The 26,191-nt window shown below is 47.5% G+C and overlaps 1 protein-coding gene across 1 annotated transcript in view; it reads left to right on the forward strand.

Moving 5' to 3' along the window:
- The window catches only part of tnikb (TRAF2 and NCK interacting kinase b), a 43,031-nt gene extending 16,840 nt beyond the window's left edge, over nt 1-26,191 (forward strand). Inside the window, 23 exon segments of the mRNA XM_080020503.1 lie at nt 1,368-1,484; nt 2,352-2,438; nt 3,865-3,975; nt 3,977-4,066; nt 5,410-5,730; nt 8,937-9,053; nt 9,499-9,726; nt 10,838-10,944; nt 11,196-11,308; nt 12,983-13,071; nt 13,304-13,327; nt 15,830-16,011; nt 16,287-16,401; nt 17,164-17,310; nt 18,578-18,686; nt 18,817-18,993; nt 20,630-20,773; nt 21,185-21,319; nt 21,516-21,616; nt 21,698-21,847; nt 22,516-22,675; nt 25,636-25,775; nt 25,882-26,191. Coding sequence (XP_079876629.1) covers nt 1,368-1,484; nt 2,352-2,438; nt 3,865-3,975; nt 3,977-4,066; nt 5,410-5,730; nt 8,937-9,053; nt 9,499-9,726; nt 10,838-10,944; nt 11,196-11,308; nt 12,983-13,071; nt 13,304-13,327; nt 15,830-16,011; nt 16,287-16,401; nt 17,164-17,310; nt 18,578-18,686; nt 18,817-18,993; nt 20,630-20,773; nt 21,185-21,319; nt 21,516-21,616; nt 21,698-21,847; nt 22,516-22,675; nt 25,636-25,775; nt 25,882-25,965 — 3,048 coding nt within the window. The 3' untranslated portion in view covers nt 25,966-26,191.

Consider the following 26,191-nt stretch of genomic DNA (forward strand, 5'->3'; position numbering starts at 1 on the left):
TCCAAAAAGTGAGGAACCGTCTCTCTAACGCTGAGAGTGAGCGCTGTGAAACTGATTTAAACTGACGCCAGGCATTCGGAGGGATTCTCTTATTGGAATCAGACGCCGGGGTAGCCTGGTTATATCACTCGGGAAAACCCTTTCCTTTTATGGACTTTTATCGTTCGGCGGCTACGGCGGTTTTTTGTGGTTGGCTGTGGGGAGCGAGTGCAGACAGGTTTGGAGGTTGCAAAGTGGCAGCTAGACTGGATGAATCATTGATAGAGCCGGCAATATCTCAAAAGGCCCAACATCAAGGTCCACTGTCCACTGAACCGGCGTCATTCTTTTTAACCGTTTTTAACCCGCTTATAACCTGCCACTCTGGTACTGTTATGACAATGCTGTCTAATCCTGGAAACCTTATCTTTGTGGTTACCTCCCGAATTTGAAAGGCACACCTCGTTTGCCAGAGCAGAGACTTGCTTCGGTGAATCTCAGATGCCTTTGCACCACGCTTGACATGAGGTGCTGATAAGAAGAAAATAAATACGACTAAATATAACCCGGAGACAAAGAAGGCTCCCGCCCTCCAGAACGACCCGATTTAAAGTCACTGCTACAACCTAGAACAAAACAAACCTGAAAAAAAACCTTCAGGATAGCTTTGCCGTTTTTCAACCCGGGCTTTTATTAAATAAAGAAAAATTACTTTCAATCGTGACTTTTCATCGCACAGCCTCACTGAATGCTTGACGATTGAGAAACTTCAGCGTTTCACTGCTCTTCAATTCAGTCCGACAAGGCACACATTTAAGCCTTAAAAAACATAAAACTCTCTTTTTGAAATCGGAATCTCACATTACGTAATAGAGACAGTCTTTACGTGTTATACGGGAAACAAAAGTCCCAAAATATTTTTGGGGGGGATTTTATTGTCACTTTTTAAAACTTCAGATCAACCGTTTTGGCTACATCCATGCGAAACAGGAGAGACTAGAAACGGGAAGCTGCGTCGCTTCTCACTGTAACCTAGTGGAGCCAACGCTACGCTGTGGATCTACTGCGGCAATTGCAAAAAGTATTCTCAAAGTAAAAAGTGGTACCGCCGTTATTCGAGAAACACTATGACACACTAACACTACACTATACACTAACACTATGACTATAATGTTTCCGGGTTTCCTGCTTTCAAAAAGTAGATAAGAAAAATAGAAATATTAAATGTTTACCCCATTGGACTGCATTGAAGCACGGTCCGGCATCCTTTAATAGTCTCCTTAGATGCACTCCACTGGTGATGCTAAAAGCACTAAATCACACGAAATGAATAAATATTGTAAAGTGTACGTGCACACGCGCATCGCTGACTCCTCTTGCTCCAACAGCAACAGCGTCGGGAGCGGGAGCTGAGGAAGCAGCAGGAGAGGGAGCAGCGGCGGCGCTACGAGGAGATGGAGCAGCTCCGCAGGGAGGAGGAGCGGAGGCACGCCGAGCGAGAACAGGTGGGGAGTTTGGCCGGCGGCCGACACGGGGTCCCGGGCCCCGTCACGGCGGATTATGTGACATTTACTGTGACGCGATCCGGCTGAGCCGCGCGCCAAGGCGCTGGCGGGAGGACCCGCCGAGGCCGTCGGCCCCGATACGCAGAGGTCCCTCTCGCTTGCGCCCGGAGTGTCAAACCGAATAGCTAGGGTTGCCAGGTTGGGTCGCCAGGTTGCCAGGTTAGCACTCCCTGAGTGATGGGGGAATATACAAGCCTCCGAGATGCATGAAACAGTAGTGTATTTTCTGAATTGGCTCCTTTCTCTGGTTTCATAAACGCTCAGGCTGTACTTATTTTTGGGAGAAATTTCTGGTTCTCCTCTTGTTCTTTCCCCAAGGCAGCGGGCAGATTACAATGCCATGAAAATTAATGTCACAGGGTTTACTGGATGTAAGCCTCCCCCTTAGAAAGGGTCTCAAGGCGTCTAAGTTTTCCCCGTGCTACAGGCAAGATAAGAAGCTTTTGCAAATGACTGATCACTAACTTCCACTGCAGAGCAACTTCCTTAAAGACGTGGGTGCTCTTCGTCCACCGCGGCACTCCTTTAATTCCTTTCTGTTGATCACTGCTCCCCCACTTTCTGTCCTTAAGTCACCTCCATCTTTCCTTCAAACCATCCCTTCTTCTCATTCCTTCTTCCCCTCTCGCCACTCTTAAATGAATCTTTTATCCCTAAAATGTCCTCATGCGACCTTTCTCTCTTTCTGCCCTTCTGTCGTCCTCCTCTGATGACCTCACTGGTCGCCTGGGCTCTGATTGGCTTGCCTCCTCTCTTGCTCCGCTCTGATTGGCTGCTCCTCCTGCCGGCTGCATGCTGATTGGTTAGGAGTATATACGTAGGCAGTTGGAGGAAGAGCAGAGGCAACTGGAGATTCTGCAGCAGCAGCTCCTGCAGGAGCAGGCTCTACTGCTGGTATGGTGTCAAACACACACACACACACACACACACACACACACACACACACAGATGTGCACGCACGCACACACATACACACATACACACACACACACACACACACACAAATGTGCACTCACTCACACACACACACACACACACACACACACACACACACACACACACACACACACAAACACAGGTGTAGGTGGTTTAAAGAGTCATCTCGAAAAATGTGGTTAGTTGGGATTATGTAGACTTGAATCAGCACTGTGACATTTTTGAACCATGACAGTAAATCAAGGGATTCAGATCAAAAATTTTACATTTTAAAAACAGCATTAAAGCCTTTTGGACTATCAGGACACTAAATGTGTCCCAGTGAAGATCCCAATGTCCTCTTTATGGGGTATGGTAGGTATTCAGGTGTGTTTCCTGTGTCCTTTTAAACCATATTACGCAAACACACACACACACAAAACACACACACACACACACACACACATATTTAGAAAATTGTACAACAAATAGAGCCGATTGCATAAAAATGCTAAAAAGAAATAGAATAAACACAGCTGTGGGGAGGGGATCAAGGCAGCGCCATCCAGCACATGATTGCAGACACAGTTAAATGGTAACTATGAATGATGTATTTATACCATAGTGTGTTACTTAACAGTTTTATAGGCACTATCGCCACTCACGCACATTCACACACCAACAGCAAAGTGAAACATTTAAACAAACAGCTCATTGGGAGCAGTTAGCAGTTAGTGTGGGAGAGCAGTCAGAGTTAGTGGAAGCTCCTTGGCGGTTAGTGTTCCTCCCAGGAGGAGCCGAGGGATCGAACCAGCAACCCTACATCCTGAGCTACCGCAGCCAGGTTAGAAGTGTTCTTCAGGGATGCAAATTGTTCAGCTTGTGTCTTCATTTGCATCATACCTTTTTTTTGTTGGTCAGGGCGGCAGGAGGCTCCAGGCAGGTTGTTGTTCTGTTTATCTGTTTATATGTGTTAAAGTATGGTTTATTGATATTTTCTCTCGCCATCTGTTTATCCACATGTATACATATATTTTTCGATATTGAAATATCTCTATTAGAATACATCTTATAAAAGTAACCAAATAGTTCATGTTCATCTGTACACAGAGTTTTGTTTATTTTGATGAATTATAAAATATTACTATTTATGAATTAATAAGCTTATTATTTATTAAATATTGTTTTTTTGTTTTTTACTAAATATTGTGTATTTTTATTATTATGTATTGTATTGTTTTGAAGAAAATACATACATATTAAATGTATACCTAATAAAATCTATTTTCCAAGTAGGTATCTACTCGATTAAATCCTTAATCATGCAGTCAGAGTTTTTGCTCTTGCTGACATTCTTCACCACCAACACGCTTCCAGCGAAACAAACCCTTGTGATGCTCCTCAGGAGTACAAGAGGAAGCAGATCGAGGAGCAGCGGCAGGCGGAGCGGCTCCAGCGGCAGCTCCAGCAGGAGCGGGCCTACCTGGTGTCCCTGCAGCAGCAGCAGCAGCAGGAGACCCCCCGCCCCCCCCCAGGACAAGAAGCAGCTCTACCACTATAAGGACCAGGCGCCCGGGAACAACGACAAGCCCGCCTGGGCCAAGGAGGTAGGCCTGTGCGCCTCCATAATGGGTGTTTAGTGTGGTAATAAGGTCCTAACATGTCGAGCCACGATGTCCGACATACTCGGATGCTCCAATGTGACATTTTGTGACATCTGTTTGGCTGGAGTGTATGGTCAGGTCTGTCAGGTCTGTCCTGTTTTTATGATCATGTTTTATTTAATATGATGAACCATCGACCTCGTTTCTTTACATGTATTCATGATAAAAATGTACAATATACAATATCATGATATAAGGATAAGAACAGAATAAGAATTTTGTTCATGCATGTCAAGGTTTTTTCAGGCTCTATTGTGTAGGCTGCATTCGAGCAGTTGCAATTTGTGCACATTTAGCCAAGAAGGATTAATTCAAAGATATACTGCACGCACGCACGCACGCACGCACACACACGCACACACACACACACACACACACACTCATACATACACACACACACACACACATAAAGGGCTATCTCTCTCTCAAACGTGCACTGTGTGTGCGCAGACCACTGACTGAACTAGTGCAAACAAAGACAGACAAAGGTATGCGTGAGCAAACAAGCACACACCCACACAGCCACAGTGAAGCGTGGATGGAAAGCCATTAAACCACATTCACAAGACAAGGTCTGGTAGCGGCAACTACAACAACCAAGCCAACCATACACAGCTCCTAAAAACACGCAAAGCCTTTAATAGGTCGGTGTCAGAGGATGATAGTGGTTCACTGAGGCTCTCGGGGATCCGACAGAAATGTCTAACTTGTGTGTGTGTGTGTGAGGTTCCTGCTCCACCAGCTCTCAGAACATTTCGCAGCAGTCAAAGGGTCTTGCTGCTTCCTCGCTTCTAATGAACATTTTTTTTTCTGATCTTTTCAGGTGAAGGAGCAGGGCAACAGTTCATCCTGGTGTCATTCTATTGTAGATGCGTGCTCATCGACATTGTTTTCCTTGTGCATTCAACGTTCATTGCTCATTTCAAAATCGATATACACCACTTGCAAAATTTGGCACCTACCTTTAACAAACTATTAATGTATGAAGTTTAACCAATACTCAGAACTGGCTTCCCATGAAATTGTTTTTCAGAATAAAGCCATTCATGATCCATAAACCTCATGCAGCAAAGTGGTTTTATAATATTTTTTTAATGACACTGTTCCAATGTAGTGTATATGTGTATACATGTGCATGCGGTTCATATCATTGTGATTTGTTTGTTGTTAACACTCCACCCTCTTTATACACACACACACACACACACACACACATACACACACACACACACACACACACACACACACACACACACACACACACACACACACACTTTGCTCCCTAGGTGATGCGTCGAGCCCAGAGCAACTCCCCTCGCATCCCTCCCAAGAAGTACCACTCCTTCAACCAACCGCGAGACGCCACCCTGGCCACGCTCCTCTTACTTCCTGGTTATAAGCCCCGCTCCCGCCCCCCCTCGTACCCCGCCCACGTTAGTCCCTCCAGACAGAAGCAGCTCATCCCGGGCAGCAATGCCCACGTGCCGCGAATCCGTGTGATTTGTGCCCCCGAGCCCGTCCCCTCCGAGCCAGTCGTACGCAGACGTCACTCAAGGAGCCCAAGAGGACAGAGCCCAGAGTGCAGGGGGCGGAGCCCTGGGCGCCGGGTCAGTCGTGGGGGAAACAGCCCCTTCCCGTGGCTCTCCAGACCCCCTTGCGTGTCCTTTCTAACAATTCCTCCTATCTTTCATTCTCTCATACGTACTAAGTGTGTCCAGGTGGGCGAACTAATCTGGCAGGGAGCGGCCTTTTCAAGATCCATCGTAGCAAAACTGTGTCTTTTCTCCCACTAATCTCACTAATCCCGTGGTCATCCTCGATTTTTATCTCCAACTAGGTCAGTGGTGGCCAACCTACGGCACGAGGGGCCAAGATGTGTCCCTGCAGTGCCTCCTGTCAATGGATGAAATTAAGATTGAATCATTTTTTTTTTTTGATAACATAACAATTATCAATCTCCAGAGGTAAATTCAGGCATTATAATCTTTTTTATAATCGGTCAAATTGATTTATTGATTAAATATTAAGCTGTAGTACCATTTCGGGATACTTTGCGCTGGTAGATTTCATACTGTGTGTCATGCAGAGCAAAACAAGGGCCACACATATATGATCCGCGGTTAAAACCAGGTTGAGCACCACTGAACTATCATCTCAGTCTCATTATTGACATGGACTTCTCTCCAACTCTCCTACTTGTACTTACTCCTTCTTTTCATTCCCTTACCCTTCCTTCCCCTCCAAATTCATTGCAATTCCTAATATACTGAAGGTGTTGGTGTTGAAAGGCGAACAAGACTTCTTTGTTCAAATATGGAGGGTTTACTTCCAAAGTGAGGAGTTCAATTGGAACACGATGTCATGGTGTTTTTTTTCCTTTAGGACAGGAGATAACATGGTCTTTGGGCGACATGTGCACACAAACTCCCCTTATCATCAAGACAAATGTTCATGCCTTGGTCTATTCAAAGGTCCACAATTTTTAAATGTTTAACTCAAACCAAAAGGATATCTTACACTTTGGGAATAAACTCTTTACGTTTAACTTGTAATCTGTCATGGTCGACGCCTCTCGTAACAGGCTCGCGTTCACTCAACGCTCCCTTCCCTTCCTGCAGGCTTCCGACCCCTTCTGATCGTTCCCTGTCAAATTATCATCAGAAAGTGATCGGGGCGTTCATTTTGGGACATTGCAGGGTGAAATATGGAATGTGAATCGTGATTAACCGATGTCCTACGGCTTTGCTTTTGTGTGAGGGGCACGGCAGCCGAGCGGCGAGAGGTGCTCACACCTAAGATGCTGCTTCTCTCCCTTTCTAGGCTTGGGACTATTTCACTTGGTTATGCAAGACCCTTCTAACGTTCTTTCTTTCCCCCCACTGTTTTTAGTAGTTTTACCAAATCCCTGTTAACACTCAATCTAAAATTCCTCGTGTCACACACACACACACACACACACACACACACAAACACACACACACGCACACACATCCGACATCATTACTAAGGGCTCAAACGTTCCGGTCTCAATTCAGGCCACCTCAAAGTACACATTTAGGAGTCCCTCTAGAGCAGTGTGCGCACACGCGCACACACACACACACACACGCACATACATGCGCACACAAACATTCAGGGCAGATCTCCAGGCTTGCCCAGGAGTGACCTCTGCTGGACTAATGTGGGTCAGCTGCAGCTAAAATAATCTCTCAGTGTTTCCCTCAGGCCTGTAGCGCCACCACACACACACACACGCACAGACACACACACACACACACACACATATACACACACCACACACACACGCACTGCAGATAAGTCTATCCCCATCATAGCCTCTTAGGTATTCCCTCTAATCTCTCAATTTGGGGAAATGTCTCACACACCCACATACACACGCTTCAAAACACATGAATACAAATACAGTATATACATAGAGATAAAAAGGATATATGTGTGCGTGTAATATATGTCTGTATATATATCGATCAGCCACGACATTAAAACCACCACTAATATTGTGTAGCTCCCCCTCGTGTCGCCAAAACAGCTGTGACCTGCCGAAGCGTCGACTCCACAAGACCTCTGAAGGTGTCCTGTGGTATCTGGCACCAAGACGTTAGCAGCAGATCCTTTAAGTCCTGGAAGTTGCGAGGTGGGGTATGCATGGATTGGGCTTGTTGTTCCAGCACATCCCACAGATGCTCCGTCGGACCCTAACCCCGTCCATCCACATGATGTAGAAGAAAACGTGATTCATCAGACCAGGCCACCTTCTTCCATTGCTCCATGGTCCAGTTCTGACGCTCACATGCCCATTGTAGGTGCTTTTGGCGGTGAACAGGGGTCAGCATGGGCACTCTGACCCGTCTATAACTACGCAGCCACATACGCAACAAGCTGCGATGCACTGTGTGTTCTGACACCTTTTAAGTGCATTTTAGCAATTTGTGCTACAGTAGCTCTTCTGTGGACCAGACAGGCTAGACTTCACTCCCCATGCGCATCAGTGAGCCTTGGGCGCCCATGACCCTGTCCCTGGTTCAGCTATTGTCCTTCCTTTGACCACTTTTGCTAGGTACTAACCACTGCTTACCAGGAACACCCTACGAGATCTGCCATTTCGGAGATGCTCTGACCCAGTCGTCTAGCCACCACAATTTGGCCCTCGTCAAAGTGGGTCAGATCCTTATGGTTGCCCATTTTTCCTGCTTCCAACACATCAACTTCAAGAACTGACTGTTCACTTGCTGCCTGATATATCCCACCTCTTGACAGGTGCCCCCGGTGCCATTAGAATGAGATGAGAAATGTTATTCACTTTGCCTGTCAGTGGTTTTAATGTTTAGTGGCTGATCTGTGTATATAGACTGTATATAATGACCCCTTCACTAATAACATGATTACTGGCTTTGAAGTATCACTCATTTTATAATTAATTAACTTAAACAAACCTAAGATTTAAGATTAACTACATTTAACTAAATTTGATTTAATGCAAGTTAAATCAAATTAAACCCATTACACACACATATGCTCATGCACATGAATGCACAGAATTTTTATGAACACATCAACGCACGGGCAGTATATCATTATTATATAATCATAAGATATTTATTGAATGACCCCTTCTATTATACAGACAAGTCCACATGCTTTCACACACTCACAACCCTCACACACACACCCACACGCTCTACCCGCATGCACGGGCTGACGGTGTGTGTGCGTGCGTGCATGCATGTCTGTGTGTGTGTGTCAGGTGGAGGAGCGTTCTCAGATGAACAGACAGAGTTCTCCTGCATTTCAGCACAAGGTCTCCAACCGGATCTCCGACCCGTCCCTGCCCCCCCGCTCAGAGTCCTTCAGCAGCGGTGGGATCCAGCAGGCTCGGACCCCCCCCATGCACCGCTCCATAGAACCACAGGTGCGCGCATCCTGCCACTTGAAACGTGTGTGTGTGTGTGTGTGTGTGTGTGTGTGTGTGTGTGTGTGTGTGTGTGTGTGTGTGTGTGTGTGTGTGTGTGTGTGTGTGTGTGTGTGTGTGTGTGTGTGTGTGTGCTTTTATGACACACTGAGCGCTCTGCCTGTATTTCTCGTCCTAAACATCTACCCCTCCCCTCCCCCCCCTCCTCCTTTTCCTTTTTCCTGCATTTTCTCTCGTTCCTGCTTTGACGCGTGGCCCCTGCTCCTCACTCTGCTGCTGAACCTGAATCCTGATCCTTAAACTGCGCAACTCCTCCACCCTGGACCCGCTCCTGCCTGCTGGGTGTTGGGTGTTGGGTGTTGGATGTGGGGTGCTGGGTGCTGTGTGTGTGTGTGTGTGTGTGTGTGTGTGTGTGCGTGTGCGTGTGTGTGTGTGTGTATTGTAGATGGCCCACCTGGTGCAGGTAAAATCGCACGGCCTGTCAGGCTCCCAGTCCCTGTACGACCCTCATGGTGTGTCCTCTCCTTCCCCCTCACGGCCCCCCATGCCCCGCCAGAATTCTGACCCCACCTCTGACACCCCCGCCCCCCCACCCTTGCCCCGCCTGGTGCCCCCCCTCGACAAGCTGGACCGCAGCTCCTGGCTGCGGCAGGACGACGACACCCCTCCCAAGGTCTCTGCATGCCGCGCACCCCAACGCTCTGTGTGTGTGTGTGTGTGTGTGTGTGTGTGTGTGTGTGTGTGTGTGTGTGTGTGTGTGTGTGTGTGTGTGTGTGTGTGTGTGTGTGTGTGTGTGTGTGTGTGTGTGTGTGTGTTCAGTTCAGCGCCCCTTTCTTGTCGGAGGGGGGTGGAGTTGGAGAGGGTGTGAGTGTGGGTCAGCGGTTGGTGCCACATTCAAGTGCCTTAAGCTGCTTTCACACATGCACTGCAACCCTGAAATTATCCGGACATTACCCGGAGGAGCTGTATGTGTGAACGCAAATGTCCGAATCATTTAGAGCGGACATTGACTTCACCCAGCCAGCACCCTTGTACAAAGTCTGCGTAATGTGCGATTGAGCGGTGTGTGTCAACAGAGCTGGTAATTGTCGGGAGAATTCACGGTAAGCAAGTGAGCGTGTGGCATTTTGATGACGTCTCTACCACGCCACTGTCGATGTCATCAACACACCCACTGGCCGAGGGTTAAGAAGGGCCATTTACCTTTGTGCGGCTCTTCGTGCAAAGAGCGTAGCTGCGTCGTTCTCCTTTCTGCTTTTCCTTTATATTCCTTTCTACTCTTTTGTTTATATTGCGGTTACGTCCAAATACATGGAGTATCAACGCAAAAAAAAGTCACAATTACTGATAAGTGGGTAGACTCGTCCGCCATCTTGGGTGTGCAGATTAAAACTGCAGCATCATTGCTTCACGTCCTGTCTCCTGCAAGCGCTACCCAGGCTCCGCCCCTCGTCTCAACCAAACTGAGTATTTCCAGTAGGCATATAAATGCGTCTGACACAGACAATCCCTGGTTGTGTACTACATGGGAAAGGGCAAAAATGTTCAACTGTCCGGAGTTCATGTGTGAAAGCAGCTTTACAATGTCAGAAAGCTGAGACCCTCAGGAATCATTTGAGATGCAGCTTGACGCTGTATGTCAATCTTTTATATCAATATCCCGTACATTTACATTTTGTATATCTCAAATTTAAGAGTCTGTCTGTTTTTGCAGTTTGTTTTCCACATTTTGTGCCTACGTAACTGACCCTGAGGGCTTTGGTTGTGTGCTGTTGGTCGTCCAGGTTCCCCAGAGGACAACGTCCATCTCCCCAGCTCTGGTCCGCAAGCACTCCCCTGGCAACGGGCCGGGACTGGGGCCCCGCTCCGGAGCCCACCTCATACGGGCCAGGTACAAAAACACACACTACAAGTTATTATGAGAGCCTGCTAGTGTGTCTCTGCACCGAACGATCCATGAATAAATTTACAATGCTTTGTTTCTCTGTGTGTGTGTGTGTGTGTGTGTGTGTGTGTGTGTGTGTGTGTGTGTGTGCGTGTGCGTGTGCGTGTGCGTGTGCGTGTGCGTGTGTGTGCGTGCGTGCGTGCGTGCGTGCGTGTGCGTGTGCGCGCGCGCGCGTGCCTGTGAACATGTTACCACAGTAACCCCGATCTGCGACCAGATTTCTCCATGGAAATGCCCCTGAAGAGGGCGAGTAGCGGCAGCTCTTCCAGCTCCAGCACCCCAAGTTCCCAGGCAGGGTCCAACGAACGAGGTGCACACCCATTCATCATATATATATTGTATATATCTACAGTATATATATATACATATACATATAAATACATATATATATATATATATATATATATATATATATACACACACTACTCACAAAAAGTTAGGGATATTTGGCTTTCGGGTGAAATTTATGGAGTTGTAAAAAGTTCAAGGTACAGTGATATTGTATCATGAAAGTAGGGCATTTAAGTAGAAGCAGGCAATGGTGATTTCCTCATCTCAAACAATTGATTGAAACAAAAGGCAACAACAGCAGTGGGTATACCACAACAAAAAATGTCAATGTCTCAATAACTTGTCATGTGCCCTTGAGCATCACAACCATGTCTCATGCTGTTCACAAGTCGACTGATTGTCTGCTGAGGCCTGGCACCTCACTCTTCTTGAGGGCGGCCATCAGGTCATTGAGGTTCTGGGGAACAGAGTTACGAGCATCTACACAGCGACTCAGCTGATTCCATAGGTTTTCTATGGGATTCAGGTCTGGAGAAAGTGCAGGCCACTCCATTTGAGGTACCCAAGGCTCCAGCAGCCGTTCCCTAAGGATGCGACCTCGATGAGCTGGAGCATTGTTGTCCATGAAGATGAAATTAGGCCTTTGTTGTTCATGCAGGGGCACAATGACTGGATTAATGATGTTATTCAGGTAGTATGGGCTTGTCACTGTACCATTCACAAAGTGTAGGGCAGCTCTGTATTGACTAGACACACCTGCCCACACTGTAACACCACCACCACCGAAGGCTCGTCTGGTGACATCAGTGGTTGATGCATAGCGCTCTCCTCGACGTCTCCAACATCGTTGGCTGCCATCATTTCTGCTCAACGTGAATCAACTTTTATCAAAGAGCAGCACTGAGGCCACTGGTATCTCGTCCAGCTTCAATGCTCCCTGGCCCATGCAAGAAGATGATGGCTGTGCCTGGTGGTGTGGTCAGGTACCCTTGCAGGTCGTCTAGCACGCAGACCACGCTGATGTAAACGGTTTTGAATGGTCTGACGTGACACTTGGGTGCCTCTCACCTCCCTTAAATGTGCCTGGAGTTGAGTGGCATTCATCATCCGGTTCCGCAGGGCACTGTTCACGATGAAGTTGTCATCAGTGTGGGATGTGGCCAAAGGACGTCCACTTCTATGCCTTTCTGTGACTCTTCCAGTCTCTCTGTATCTCTGTTGCAACCTGCTGATGACACTCTGTGACACTCTAAGCTCAGTGGCCCCTTCCCTCTGAGAACATCCTGTTTGAAGCCTCGCAAGGCGAGGTACTGTTGATCAATTGTTAGGCCTCGTCTTGGTCTCATGATGTCAAAATTTGAACAGCATGATGAAGAGGACTGTTTAAATACCAATTCTAATTGAACCAGGAAATGTATTGGTCGACTCATAGATCAAACACCTGTTGTAAATTTTGCCGTTCAGCTCCTTGTTAGAGAACAACAAGTTGTGCAAAAAGTACTGAAACAGTTGGACATGTGCATTCAAAAGTTTAGAGAAGGTCAAATTAAGTTCACCTGTAAAGGTAATAGTGCATTTTAGGTTCATCCTGAAATTTCACCCGAAAGCCGAATATCTCTAACTTTTTGTGAGTAGTGTATATATATAGACACACCATACATTGTTTGTATTATTGTCTGTGTGTGTGATTCAGGTCATTCAGCCGCTAAGACTGAAGTTTCTTCAGCGACTTCAGAGACCAAAGATGACAACAGAGAGGTGACCAGGCCGAGCCGACCTGCAGTGAGTGCACGCACACACACACACACACACACACACACACACACACACACACACACACACGCACCATACGTCCACAAGTTTATCTGTTCTCATCTCTGTGGACTAACCATGTGTCTCCATTTCCTCCGTATTGTCGCCTCCTCTCGCCCTCCGTCCGTGCTCCTCTGTCTTCTCTCTCCTCTCCTCCCTCCGTCCCTCTCCGCCTCTCTTTATTCTCTCCATCTTCCTTCAGAGCTATAAGAAAGCTGTAGACGAGGTCAGTGGCATTGTTCCTTCTTCATCGCTCTCTCTCTGTCTCTTTCTCGCCCACCTCACCTTTCGTTTCCTTTGCATGAGCTTCTCTCCTCTTCACACTCTTTAATCTATCTATCTATCTTATCTATCTATCTATCCCAATCTATATCTCAATGTCTCTTCATCTTGCTCTCAACCTCGTTTCTACGTGGGCCAGAGAGAATTGTTACTACTGCAAAATGGGAACACGGCGAGGAGCAGCAGTTGGAATGCTGGGGCTTTAAACGTCTCATCACAATGGGAACCATGACACAATCGGAGACGCGTGCAGTAAAACCAACCAACAAAAGGGAAGCAACTCATCAAGTCACTCATGTCCAGTGCACAAAACGCAATTCGAGATGGCTGTAAAGTGACAAGGCCGTGATACTGCCCCCTGCACCATCACCTTATATCTTACATAACACAAATTCACATCATCACACATCACACACCGGGGGGGGCGGTTTCGCAGACGGGATTTCGTCTAAATCAGGACTAAAGTGATCCTACTTAAATGAATCCAAAATATAAATATTTATGGTAATTGAGGACGAGTCGTCTCCTGTCTATAACTACCCTTCTGTGAGGTGTTGGTGCTTGGTGCTGGTCTTCGTCCAGATTATCCATGTTCCCACCTCCATGAACCCAAAGATTTCATTCGAACCTTCCTTTAGACCCGGATCATCCGGAACCTTCCTTCTAGGAATCAGAATTAAAAAAAAAAAACCAAGACGAGGGCAAGTCTGAGACTATTGTAAACCACGACTGAGAAAAGGCCATTCGTCCGGATTAAAAGTGTGATTAAGTCTGAGATTCTGCCCAATCTGTGTCTGCCACGCCGCTCCCGGGAAACACATTTTAACCCAGACCAGGTCGGAAGTGTTGGAAATGCTTTCGAATGCTTTCACCCGTGCACTTTCACTCCATCTATTTCTTAATTTCCCTGCCTCCGCAGCAGCGGTGTGACCGCTGTTGATGGGATGGCTTCACCCGTAGCAGTTATTACAGGCTCTTTCACATGACGCTGCCATTTGGTTCTCACTCCATCGCCTGCATCTCTCTCGCTCCACGGTCGTTCCTCACTGCGTCATTCACACTCTCTCTCTCTCTCTCTCTCTCTCTCTCTCTCTCTCTCTCTCTCTCTCTCTCTCCCTCTCTCTCGCTCTCCCTCTCGCTCTCTCTCATTTTCTCCCATTTCACGTCCTCTCTCCATCCACAGGAGGAGTTGGTAAGATTGCCGGACCCTCACACCCTCACGCTCACACTCCTGCCCATGACCCCCCCCCCCCCCCCCTCCTATCCACACCCCTCTGCACTCCCCTCCTCCTGCGAAACCGATTTTAACCCCTCTTTACATTCTGGTCTGGATTCCGAGATATCCAGACCTGGACCCCTCCATATACCAAACAGAGGAATGTTTGATGAGGTGCTCGACTTGATGATGGTGATCCGTTCTGGGATCACGTCGTACATGTCGGACGCTCTGCATTTCCTAGATCCCTGTCCTGATGTGAATGGTGTATTTGTAAAGCTGCCCCTGTTCCGCAATATGCTGCACTATTACCACTACATTGAATTAGCTACAGAAACAGGAAAACCTGTGGGTTTGGTTTTGAAATGGTAATAGCACCTACTGGCAACACAGCAACACATTATATTATATAATATTATATGAATTATATCATGTTTATATATATTTATGTATATATTATATAATATGATATTATCTGACATTAAATGATATTATGACATTAAATGATATTATATTATATTATATTATATTATAAATGAGTTTGAATTCTTTGCATCACATAATATCCAAACAAAAGTCTAGAAAGATGGTCAATTGAAAAGTTTGTCATGAGGGAGTAAAGTAAAGTAAATTAGAAAAATTTAGGCTTGACATCTGAATGCAAATATAAGGAGCTGCCAGCCGACTCTGAGGCCAGAAGGGAAATACAATTGTCACACCCTTCCTGTTTCTGTCACTGAGGCACCAAAGGCCAGAAGATCTACTGATGGTGTTCTGTAATTTCCATGAATCAAGGAACAATTTCAAAATGGAACAAAGTAAAATCACACGCTAGCCACACATGCAGTATTTGGGACGCATTGCAGGATGACTCAGACAGCAAGACATGGGAAATTGGCCAAAATCACTCATCAATTTGCAAATTTGAGAGCCAGCATCGGGGCTGCTGCAAATGGCTACCTTTTTATCCTCCTGCTCTTATAAAGAACATATTAAAAAACAAATCAGAATTGCAAGCTAGAGCAGTTTGGAAATTTGAACCACTTTGTGTGTGTGTGGGGGGGCAGTGTGCATGAAGTTTTTTAAAGTAAATTACTTTTTGCAAAACCTTTACGGGGAAGTCTGGCGAAGAATGGTATGGGCTTAGAGCTCCTGTTAGCCACAAAACGCCTGGAAACCCACTTGCTTAATTCTGCCCCGGTGATATCCCATAATGCTTTTCACCCCCAGGATCTCACGGCTCTGGCCAGAGAGCTGCGGGAGCTACGGCAGGGCGAGGAGAGCAGCCGCCCACCCGTCAAAGTGACAGACTACTCATCCTCGAGCGAAGAGTCCCACAGCAGCGAGGATGAGGAGGGAGAGGGCGGGGCCAGCGATGGAACTGTCGCTGTCAGCGACATTCCACGCATCATGTGAGTTTGTGCGGGTGTTTGCACATTGCCTGAACCCCGCTAAATTCAACATATTAACAAAATGTGAAGCAATGTACTGTATGTATAGTAGCTGAGGGACACTTTACTTTACAGACAGTAGTTAATTTCAGAAGTCTGCAACAACGGCAATGCAGCGATAAATACAAGCAAACAATAATATATACATAGGAATATATATAATTAAAAGTTTGCAATACAAAAATATTAATAAGAGTGGTGAATAGATTAGAGCAAAATGTTGAATTTTGTGTCAGGCCGGCTGCCAGCCTGAGTGCCAACGAGTCCCTTGGAATGATGGGGGGCCATGTTGACGCTCACGGTGGCTCCTATGGCAACAGCTCCCAGGACGGCACCCTGATGATGCGTGAGGTGAGTGCTTTTTAGGGATTCCAGCTTTGCTGACCGCTCAGAAAAGCTAACACCCGACACTCAGGCACACATTCACCAGCTTTGCATGCGCGGCGCTTTTCTCTTTGATTCGTCCGGCTGCATTGTGTGTGTGTGTGTGTGTGTGTGTGTGTGTGTGTGTGTGTGTGTGTGTGTGTGTGTGTGTGTGTGTGTGTGTGTGTGTGTGTGTGTGTGTGTGTGTGTGTGTGTGTGTGTGTGTGTGTGCAGGGTTTGTGCGGGGTTTGTGTGTGTGTGCAGGGTTTGTGCGGGGTTTGTGTGTGTATGTGTGTGCGGGGTTTGTGTGTCTGTGTGTGTGTGCCTGCGTGTGTGTTTGTGTGTCGCTGCGTCTTTTGGCTTATTTGTGCATTTTTATTTCGGTATGTATGAGTATAATGTACAGGTATGTACTGTGTGTGTATGTGTGTGTGTCCATTTCTGTGTTTATGTGAAGGCAGGCGAATTCATAGTGTGCTCACTTGCCTGCTGTGCTTCAGGGAGTTGTGCTTACATACGGAGTTTGTAATGTTTGCTTTAAAAGCAATCACTTTCAAAAGCATGAGTCTGGATCCACACTTTGCTCCGGACCCCCCCCCCCCGTCCCCGCCACTCCCCCAAACAGCAGTTGCTCTGCTTCCCAGTAAACACACGTCTACTATCAGCCCCGGCCTTTCTCCAGCATCCGACCCGCCGGACGCAGCCCAGCTTTGGTTCTAGCGTTCCTCGTCCCTTTCTGTCTTTTTCCAGAGATATGGGGAAAGGAGGCGGAGCTCTGCCGCCAGCAATGGTTTTCCCGGCAACGTCAATCTGTTCCCTGGCAACGCCAATCTCCCAGATTTGGTGCAGCAAAGCACCTCTCCCCTGGTCTCCCCGGGAGACAACTCTGGGGCCCAAGTAGGTCTTCCATAAGAACCCCCCCTCCCCTGCCCTGCAATCCAGCTCCCTACCTCCGTGCACCCTCTTGCTTTCTGTGCGCTAGTCCACCAGCCCCACCCTGGAGCTCCCCGCCATAACACCCCACACCTGATTCTGAGAGACCCATGTCCTTACACCCCGCAACCCCACTGCCCCCCACACCTCCCCCTCCTCTTCCTGATAGCACACCTTCAAGTCCTGAAATGTGTCCCTCACACGTCTTCTACTCAGGCAGGAGATAACCACCAACCACCAGATGAATGCTGGTACCATACGTTATAATTGTTAAAACCGGCCGTGATTGCAGGCCTTTTAATGCTCTCCCTGTTTTTGGCCAAAGCAGCGAGAATTGCAGGGGAATTTGGAGACGTGCGGGTTGCTGTGGCCGGTGGTTAGAGAAGAGAGGTTATTTCCTGCCACGCCCTCAATCCTGCCCTGGCTTCTGAGTCTGATGAAAGACGGAATGTCCTTCTCCTTTATGCTTTTCTCTTTTTCAAGCCCCCCCCCCCCCCCCCCCCCGTTCCAGTGCTGTACAGTTAAAACTATATGTCCTCTCTGAAATATGTACAGGCAACTGTCAAAATCAAGGAAACGCTGTGCGAAATATTGGAAAATCTTGCTGGACTCACATCGGAGTTCATATTCGTCCACATTCACAGAGACTAGTGGTCACTGAATGCTGTTAGGAACACGATCCAATGTAAATATTTTGCTGACAGCTGCCTTTGACCAACAGCCTTTTCCACCTATTGGCAAAGAAAAACAATGGAAATCCGTGTGCAGGAGCGTTGTCATTTCCACAGTTCCCCAAACTGACCAGATGCCACAAGTTTCTGATCTTTTAACAGAGGGTTTCAGTGTTAACATTTTCCATAACTGGTGTGCCAGTGATTCACTGGTGGTGAATTCAGCTTTTCTTTTTTTTTTTAATGATTGGTTTGATGAAAGACCTCTAACAACCCGGGAACAGTGAAAATACCCATGGTCCTCTGTGGCAAAAGGTTGCTGTTTCCGATTTTACGTCCAAGTAGTCCTCGTTGCTTCCTAAAAACGCTTTCCTTTCAGGTTTCCTTCTTCTTGACAGTTATCTGTGTGTCACGTAGACTGTACATGTGCATTCAAATACTTATTTCACTAAACCTCCCACGGCTAAATTGCTGGCGACCCTTGCCCGGTCCTGCCGTGGCCCACGGTCATAGCGAGGCATCGGCGTGTGATTGCGGGATCCTCTCTGTTTGATCGGCAGTACGGGATGGGAAGTGGGAGCAGCTCCAAGTCGTCCTTCACCCCATTCGTGGATCCGAGGGTGTACGGAACGTCCCCCACCGAGGATGACGACGAAAACTCCGCCTCAGGTACGCCGGCTGGCCTATCCGGGGCCTTCGAAGGTGTTTCAAGGTGAACCGGGAGGCCAGCCACTATATAACGGTGAATCCATTATTGCTGATTGAAAACCGGGTCTTTAATCTTTCCTCGGTGCCGCAGCGCTGTTTGCTGACGAGCTCCTGAGGCAGGAACAGGAACAGGCCAGGCTCAACGAGGCCAGAAAGATCTCCGTCGTCAACGTCAACCCCACCAACATCAGGCCGCACAGCGACACGCCTGAGATCCGCAAGTACAAGAAACGCTTCAACTCAGAGATCCTGTGCGCTGCACTCTGGGGTGAGGGACACGGAGAGATATTCAAACACATTCTCACAGTCACGCGACACTTTTACTCACCGGGGAATATGATTATTGTCACATTGAAGCCAACAGGGTTTGCTTTGTTGATAAGATCATCGATGAAAAATCGGGAACAAATAAACCCTTAAATTACACTAACTAATGAATGAACGCGACACTGGCACGTGACAGGAAGCTGCCTTGAAGTTAAATGAAATGTGATTGGCTTAAAACACCACTCAATCTGATTTGCTGAAAGCGGCTCCCGGCATGCCATTTTGTAGCATTAACGTATCCCAGAATGCAATTATGTGTGTCAGTAAAATGTTTTACCAAAACTGCCTTCAGCCCTCAAAATGCATTTACTATGAACAGGCTTCATCTACTCCTCATCACCCAACCATACTACTACTGCTGCATCACTTCTATTATGAACTACCACCCCTGCTCATGCTAATTCTAGGGCACTCACGTTCCGTACTCATTATCACTTGTAATTGTGGGATGAGCTCTAATAATTTAAGTTCTACTAATACTGTTTTACCGTTGACCTGAGTTTTTTTAAACCCGGGTCAACCCACTAAAAATAGGCGACTGACACCCTTCCCATTGCCAGCAGAAATGCCGTTTCTTTCTGGTGCCTCACGTTTGACGTCACAAACACATCGGAAAAGAGGCGTGTCATGGTTCCAGTGATTGGGAACAAAACAGTAGAGGAGACAGCAACTTAAACAAACAACGACATAAAACTGTAAAACTTGGGGAAAAAAAAAGTATTTTGAGCCAAAAGAATCGGATTGTTCGTGAACGACCCGACGCTACGGTAGAAGCAGCGCGGAGCACCGGCAGCACAGATTCTCCATGTTGCCGGTGTGTGCTTCGGTCCTTCGGTGGCGGCGAATGGGGACCGGCGGGGAGCGTGGGGGGTTCTCCGCTGTGCTCTCCACGGTGCGATCCCCACACGCACAAAATTTCATGGTCCCCCATGAGGAAAAAGGTCAATAACTTCTGATTTTGGATTCTAAATAAGATATGAAATGATGGAACGATACACAGATATTCTGTCTATTTATGGCCGGTAAAGGGGCCAAAATGAGCGGGTCGACCTGGGTGTCCTGTTCACATCAGAGCCGATCGGAGGTGGAGCCAATTAAAACCCGGGTCTATTGCCGGGTCATTTGACTTGGACTGAGACCCGTGTTTTTCCTCTCCCACTGGTGACAAATGCCGATTGTTAGCAGGTGTTACCGTTTTTTTGGTGCAGAGGAAAAGTGGTACAAGTGTTTTTTGGTACAATGGATACTATTAAATGTTTAAAATGTAACATGTATAAAAGGGACAGTGAAAACTAAAGTTACAAAGTGGAATTAAAGCAGTACAAGTCAGTCAGCCCTAATAAAGCAAGTACTTGCACTGTTGACTCCATTAATGGGCATAACTCCTTAAAACCCTGGTAAACTAACCACAAAAATAACACCACGGGCTAATGACAAAATAAGTCATTTCGCTTTCAACTTGACATATTTACTCTGGCACAATGTTTCAAAATGCAATGATGGCAAGTCTGATCTGCGATCAAAACCACACATCCAGGCCACGCTGCAAATGTGATTGTGTGTGTGCTTGTGCGTAGGTGTGAACCTGCTGGTGGGCACAGAGAATGGACTGATGCTCCTCGACCGCAGCGGCCAGGGGAAGGTTTACAACTTGATCAACCGGCGGCGCTTCCAGCAGATGGACGTCCTAGAAGGACTTAACGTCCTGGTCACCATCTCAGGTTCGCCCACTTCTTCATGGTCTCGTGGGACCATGGCCTGATTCATTTTTTCGGATCCTTTCTCAAAATGATATTGATCATTTTAACTGAATTATCCCCCCAAAAATGATTAATAATATAATAATAATAATAATAATTTCGCTCCATAATCTTCTTTATTATAAAAACACCAGAAGAACCACCAAGCACTTATTTCAACACAATTCCAACATAAAATATATCGCTCCATCACACGTAGGAGTGTTTTTAACAGTTATTGTTGGGTTTAAGTGTGACCCCTGGCTAGAGGTGGGTAATTCTATGTTCAGAAAACAAAATCCTGTGACGTTTGACTCCGCCCAGGCACTGAGCATCCCAGGCGTTGGGTACCTTTGAGTTGTACTAATCAGTCCATTTCCTTCATCCAACCAGGGAAGAAGAACAAGTTGCGTGTGTACTACCTGTCCTGGCTGAGGAACCGGATACTGCACAACGACCCAGAAGTAGAGAAGAAACAGGGCTGGATCACGGTGGGCGAACTGGAGGGCTGCGTGCACTACAAAGTCGGTACGTCGCCTCCCTGGGCTGAGGGATAGAGATCCACCTCACAATACCTTAATAGACGGCTTAATGAACAGCTTTATTAGTTGCCCTTGTCCTGTAACGGGAAAAGCTGCAGTCGGTGCAAATGTCCACTACGCAGAACCTCCACCCCCCCTCTCATTTAAGCTGCTGGTGCCTTTGTTCTGTGCTCCTCACACAGTGAAGTACGAGAGGATCAAGTTCCTGGTGATTGCGCTGAAGAACTCGGTGGAGATCTACGCCTGGGCCCCCAAGCCCTACCACAAGTTCATGGCCTTCAAAGTAAGAGTGCACACACTCAAACGCACGGGAACACCTCACCTCTGTCGTCCTCTCACACACTCCTTTTTTCCCCCTTTTCAGTCCTTCACTGACCTACAGCACCGCCCACAGCTGGTCGACTTGACAGTGGAGGAAGGTCAGAGGTTGAAGGTCATCTACGGCTCCAGTGTTGGCTTCCACGTCATTGATGTGGACTCTGGAAACCCCTACGACATCTACATCCCCTCCCACGTAAGCGCCGAGGAGAGCGAGGAGGAGCTGAGCAACAAATGAATGAACGGCGAATAAATGGACCAATTAATCAAACTTTTGTTTTGGCATTTTAGGCTTACCTCGGTATGTACAGTATGTGAGCGACTGACTGAGTGAATGAGTGAGCGGGAGAGCGAGAGAGTGAATAAAGTTGACTTCCATTGCTAACATGTCACTAACTTCATCCAGAGACAGTAGTCGTGGCAACTGCCTCGCCTTGTTTTTTTCCCCTGACCGGACAGTCAGATCGGCCAATCATCATCATGCTGTGTCCATCTCTGTATCCGTGGAGACTGCGTGATGGGGTGGGGGGGCGGAGTGGGGGTGGGGGTGCGGTAGACTCTATTGTTGCAGCAGTTTCTCTCTCTACGTGGGGATGAGGTGGGGTTGGGGGGCGGGGGGGGGTAGGGAGGTGGAGGCAGGGTTGTGGGTAGGGGGGAGGGGCGGCCCCGAGAGGGAAAGAAAGATACATGCAGACCACCAACGTTAGAAAAACGTTGGGGGCGGAGGAGGGCTGGGGAGGAGGGTTCCTGCTCCGTGCGCCATCCCCCGCTGGGTGGCCCACACCCAACCAACCCACCCCCCACCTCCGAGCTCCTCCCAGCCCTCGCCTTGCCCCAACACCTCCCGTGTGTTGCCCCCGGCAGATTCAGAGTCAGGTGACCCCCCACGCCATCGTGGTTCTGCCCAAGACGGACGGTATGGAGATGCTGCTGTGCTACGAGGACGAGGGTGTCTACGTCAACACCTACGGACGCATCACCAAAGACGTGGTGCTGCAATGGGGCGAGATGCCCACCTCCGTCGGTACGTCAAAACCAATCAGCTCGCTTGACCCCACCCCCCCCCCACACCCCCACACGGCACCCACTCCACCACCCCCACCTCGACCTCTCTTGTAGCGGTTTCAGTAGATCATGTGTCACCCGAGCTTCCAAGCACCCCGCCACCACACCGCCTCCAAACTGTCACTTTTCTCTTCCAACTTCCATGACACTTCCGGCCTTTTCCCTGTTCGTCCTCTCCGCCAATCTCCTCCGCCTCTCTCAGCCGAGGTTGCAACACGCTCTCCTTCCTTTGTTCTGATTCCTCGTCATTTATAACCTCCGAAAAAATCAAGCGGCCATTTGTGTGACGTGTTTAATTAAGTGTCTGTTCACTATTCACTGCATGCTTTGGTTTTGACAACAAACAGCACGACCACCAGCTGAGAAGAGTGATCCCCACTCTAGTCCGCTCCCGGATACACATGTACACACGTACCTAAGACACAAGCAGGCACACATGCACAAAACCCTCCATGCAAGTAACCGACCACATTGCATTGAATTGACTTGACACTTGACTTGGTCTTGACCTTTGACCCAAAGCCTTACACAGAAAGCGACTCCTGCTTGTCCTTCATGCGTAACTCTGACACATAAAAATTCTGCAACATTTTTGGGTTAAGATCCATGCTTGCAGGAGATTTAACACACACACACACACACACACATAGTAAGTGTATATATATATATATATATATATATATATATATATATACACATAAACAGAAACACACACATAGACGTAAAAAGAAAAAGTGGTTGTGTCTGGATGTTTGTTGTCAGCGTACCGAGTCTGGTCTGGTGTCATTGTTATGTGTGAACTCCAATCTCCACTTCTTCCTTTTATCCTTGATGCAGACAGGTCCCATTTCTTTGTCTGGGGAGGAAAAAAACCCTCAGACAACCACAAATTACTGGTTTTGGAAAAAGAGAAAATAGCGTAACAGCTTCAAAATGTGCAAAGATTTCGAAAGAATCATCCCAATTTGACTCTGCAATGAATCTGTAATAGTATTTGTTTTTTTCTGACCCGGCTGAATCACACCTTTCTATTTTAATCGTGCAGTTTCCACGGTTCAGGAGCTGTCGTTGTATTTGCAGTGGTTCACCAGTGCTCAACAAATCTAGAGCAATACTGATTTTTGTCCTAAACTCTGCAAAATGACACGGCAAGCAAATGGGATAAAACACTTTAGCACTCGAGCGCAGGGGTGTCAAACTTATTTTAGGTCGAAGGCCAGATTGGACTAAATATAGAGGCGGGTACGGTTTCAGAAAGTAAAAGTCCTGCCATATTTTTGCTCCGGCCATGCGCTGAGCCAGCTGATTTGGCTCATTTGTTGCACCTCACTTGCAAATCCAGATGGCTGGCTCAAAACACTGGGGAGGACTTTTACTTACTCAGTCCCAGCTCTGACTAAATGCATCTTTTTGTTTGTTTGGCTAGAATATGTTTTGAACCGTGATTGGAGGTGTGTGTCCTGTGGGCGACATTGGGCCCCTGTGCAGTATGTTTGGTATTAGCACATCAAGGATGGATCTTGGATGCCGTCATCCAAGTTGTAGAGCCTCAGTGTGTTCGTTCTAAATTAAATGTCAATGTACCGTGTCCTGATTGATTTAACTTGTCCGTTGACTGCATCTTTATCTCCAAGCCGTACGGTTTAGGTGTTTTTTGTTTTTTTGGTCTGTTTGTTTGTTTGTTTTTGGGTATTTTTTCTGATTATGCACGCCATCTCCTTAATTCTGACTTTATGTGTTACCGTCCGACCAGAATCTCTCACAAGCAAGTCCTTTAATCTCCCAGACGGAACGCGTTTTTCACCAAAAACGTAACCGTGGAAACTCATGATAATCTTAATTGAGAGTGGTGAGTGACACGAGCCCTGGGTCAACCCCAGTCACTCCGCAGGATCCCCCCTCCCTACGGAAGCTCAGAAAGCGTTACGGTATTCAGGCCCTGGAGGGACCAACACAACCTTTCACAAAGGAAAGTGTTTCCAAGTGCATCCTCTGTAAAGATAGCTCGGGGAAGGAACAAACGGAAGCCCATAATGCACAACTGTCATCTAAATATAGAGCGTGCGTTCACATATCGCCCTGACAACAGGCCGTCAACAGAGGTTAGCCCTGGCGCGGTGAGACAAAAAAACAACTTTGTCGTTCAAACAATCCAGTGTGTCATTAGAGAGGCAGCGTGCGATCTCGCAGTGTCGCCCATCAGACCCGTTGCGTTTGCAGCGTGGCGAGGTTGCCCCCTGCGTCCGGCCCATGCGGAGCGGAGAGTTGCGATGGTGTCGAGTCTGTACGTTTGTAGTCCAATATCTTTGGACGTAAGTCAGCGTTGTTGAGCCATGGGTTCCCTCACCAAAACTCCCAATGTTTTCCTTTCACCCATTTCAACGTTCCAGTGATATCTTATATGATATACAGCACATATCACGATCTGTGGTTAACACAGGCGTATGAAATATAAATAAAATTTAAAAAGAGAATTTAACTATGATAGAGTTGGGGTATTGTACACTGCAAAGTTTTAGCAAATTTTTTTGCTGGTAGTAGATAAGAGTTGTATTTTAGTTATAAAAGTTGTATCACAAAAACGGTATTATTTGGCCTTTTGACCCAATCAAAAACTTAATGGGAAAACAAGATTGGAGTTTTGGCGGAAAACACCGATGGTGGAGCTAACTTGGACCTACAAAATTATGACACTAACGCACTCTATTAAATTGGCCATTCAGAAACTGCTGCAATAATCCCGTCCTAGAGGCGTGGCCAAAGGGGGTGTGATTGGCTTGGGAGTGAGACTGGTGGCGATTGAGTTCTCTCCTGTCCAATCCCCCGTCTCTCTCTCTCTCTCTCTCTCTCTCTCTCTCTCTCTCTCTCTCTCTCTCTCTCTCTATCTATCTGTACGTGTCCCCTGTCCCACCCTCGCAGCCTACATCCACTCCAACCAGATCATGGGCTGGGGAGAGAAGGCCATTGAGATCCGCTCCGTGGAAACGGGACACCTCGATGGAGTTTTCATGCACAAGCGAGCTCAGCGACTGAAGTTCCTGTCGGAGAGGAACGACAAAGTGGGTTTAAGTAATCGCACGTACGTGCATTTCTCCCCCGCCCCCCCGTCTTCCCCTCTGTACTCATCAGCGTTTTCTTCTCGCGACTTGCGATTGTCACCCACAGGTTTTCTTTGCCTCCGTTCGCTCCGGAGGCAGCAGCCAAGTCTTCTTCATGACCCTCAACAGAAGCTCCATGATGAACTGGTAAAAGCCCTCCCTTCATTTCGACCTATTCCGCACGCCGCCCGAGGGAGAGGATAGAGGGATAGAGAGAGGGTCTGGGATGAGCAAGGAGACCAGGAGCAGCTGAACACACTTCAAGAAAATGTTAAATCCGGTCGGCACTCGTAGAGATGCGCCCACAGACCCCCCCCAACCCCTCCCTCCCGCTTAAGGCTGACCTCCGTCCTCCAGGGGGTGCTTACGACCTCAGT

Source organism: Zeus faber (genome assembly GCF_960531495.2).
Source record: "Zeus faber genome assembly, chromosome: 19".
NCBI classification, from domain to species: domain Eukaryota; kingdom Metazoa; phylum Chordata; class Actinopteri; order Zeiformes; family Zeidae; genus Zeus; species Zeus faber.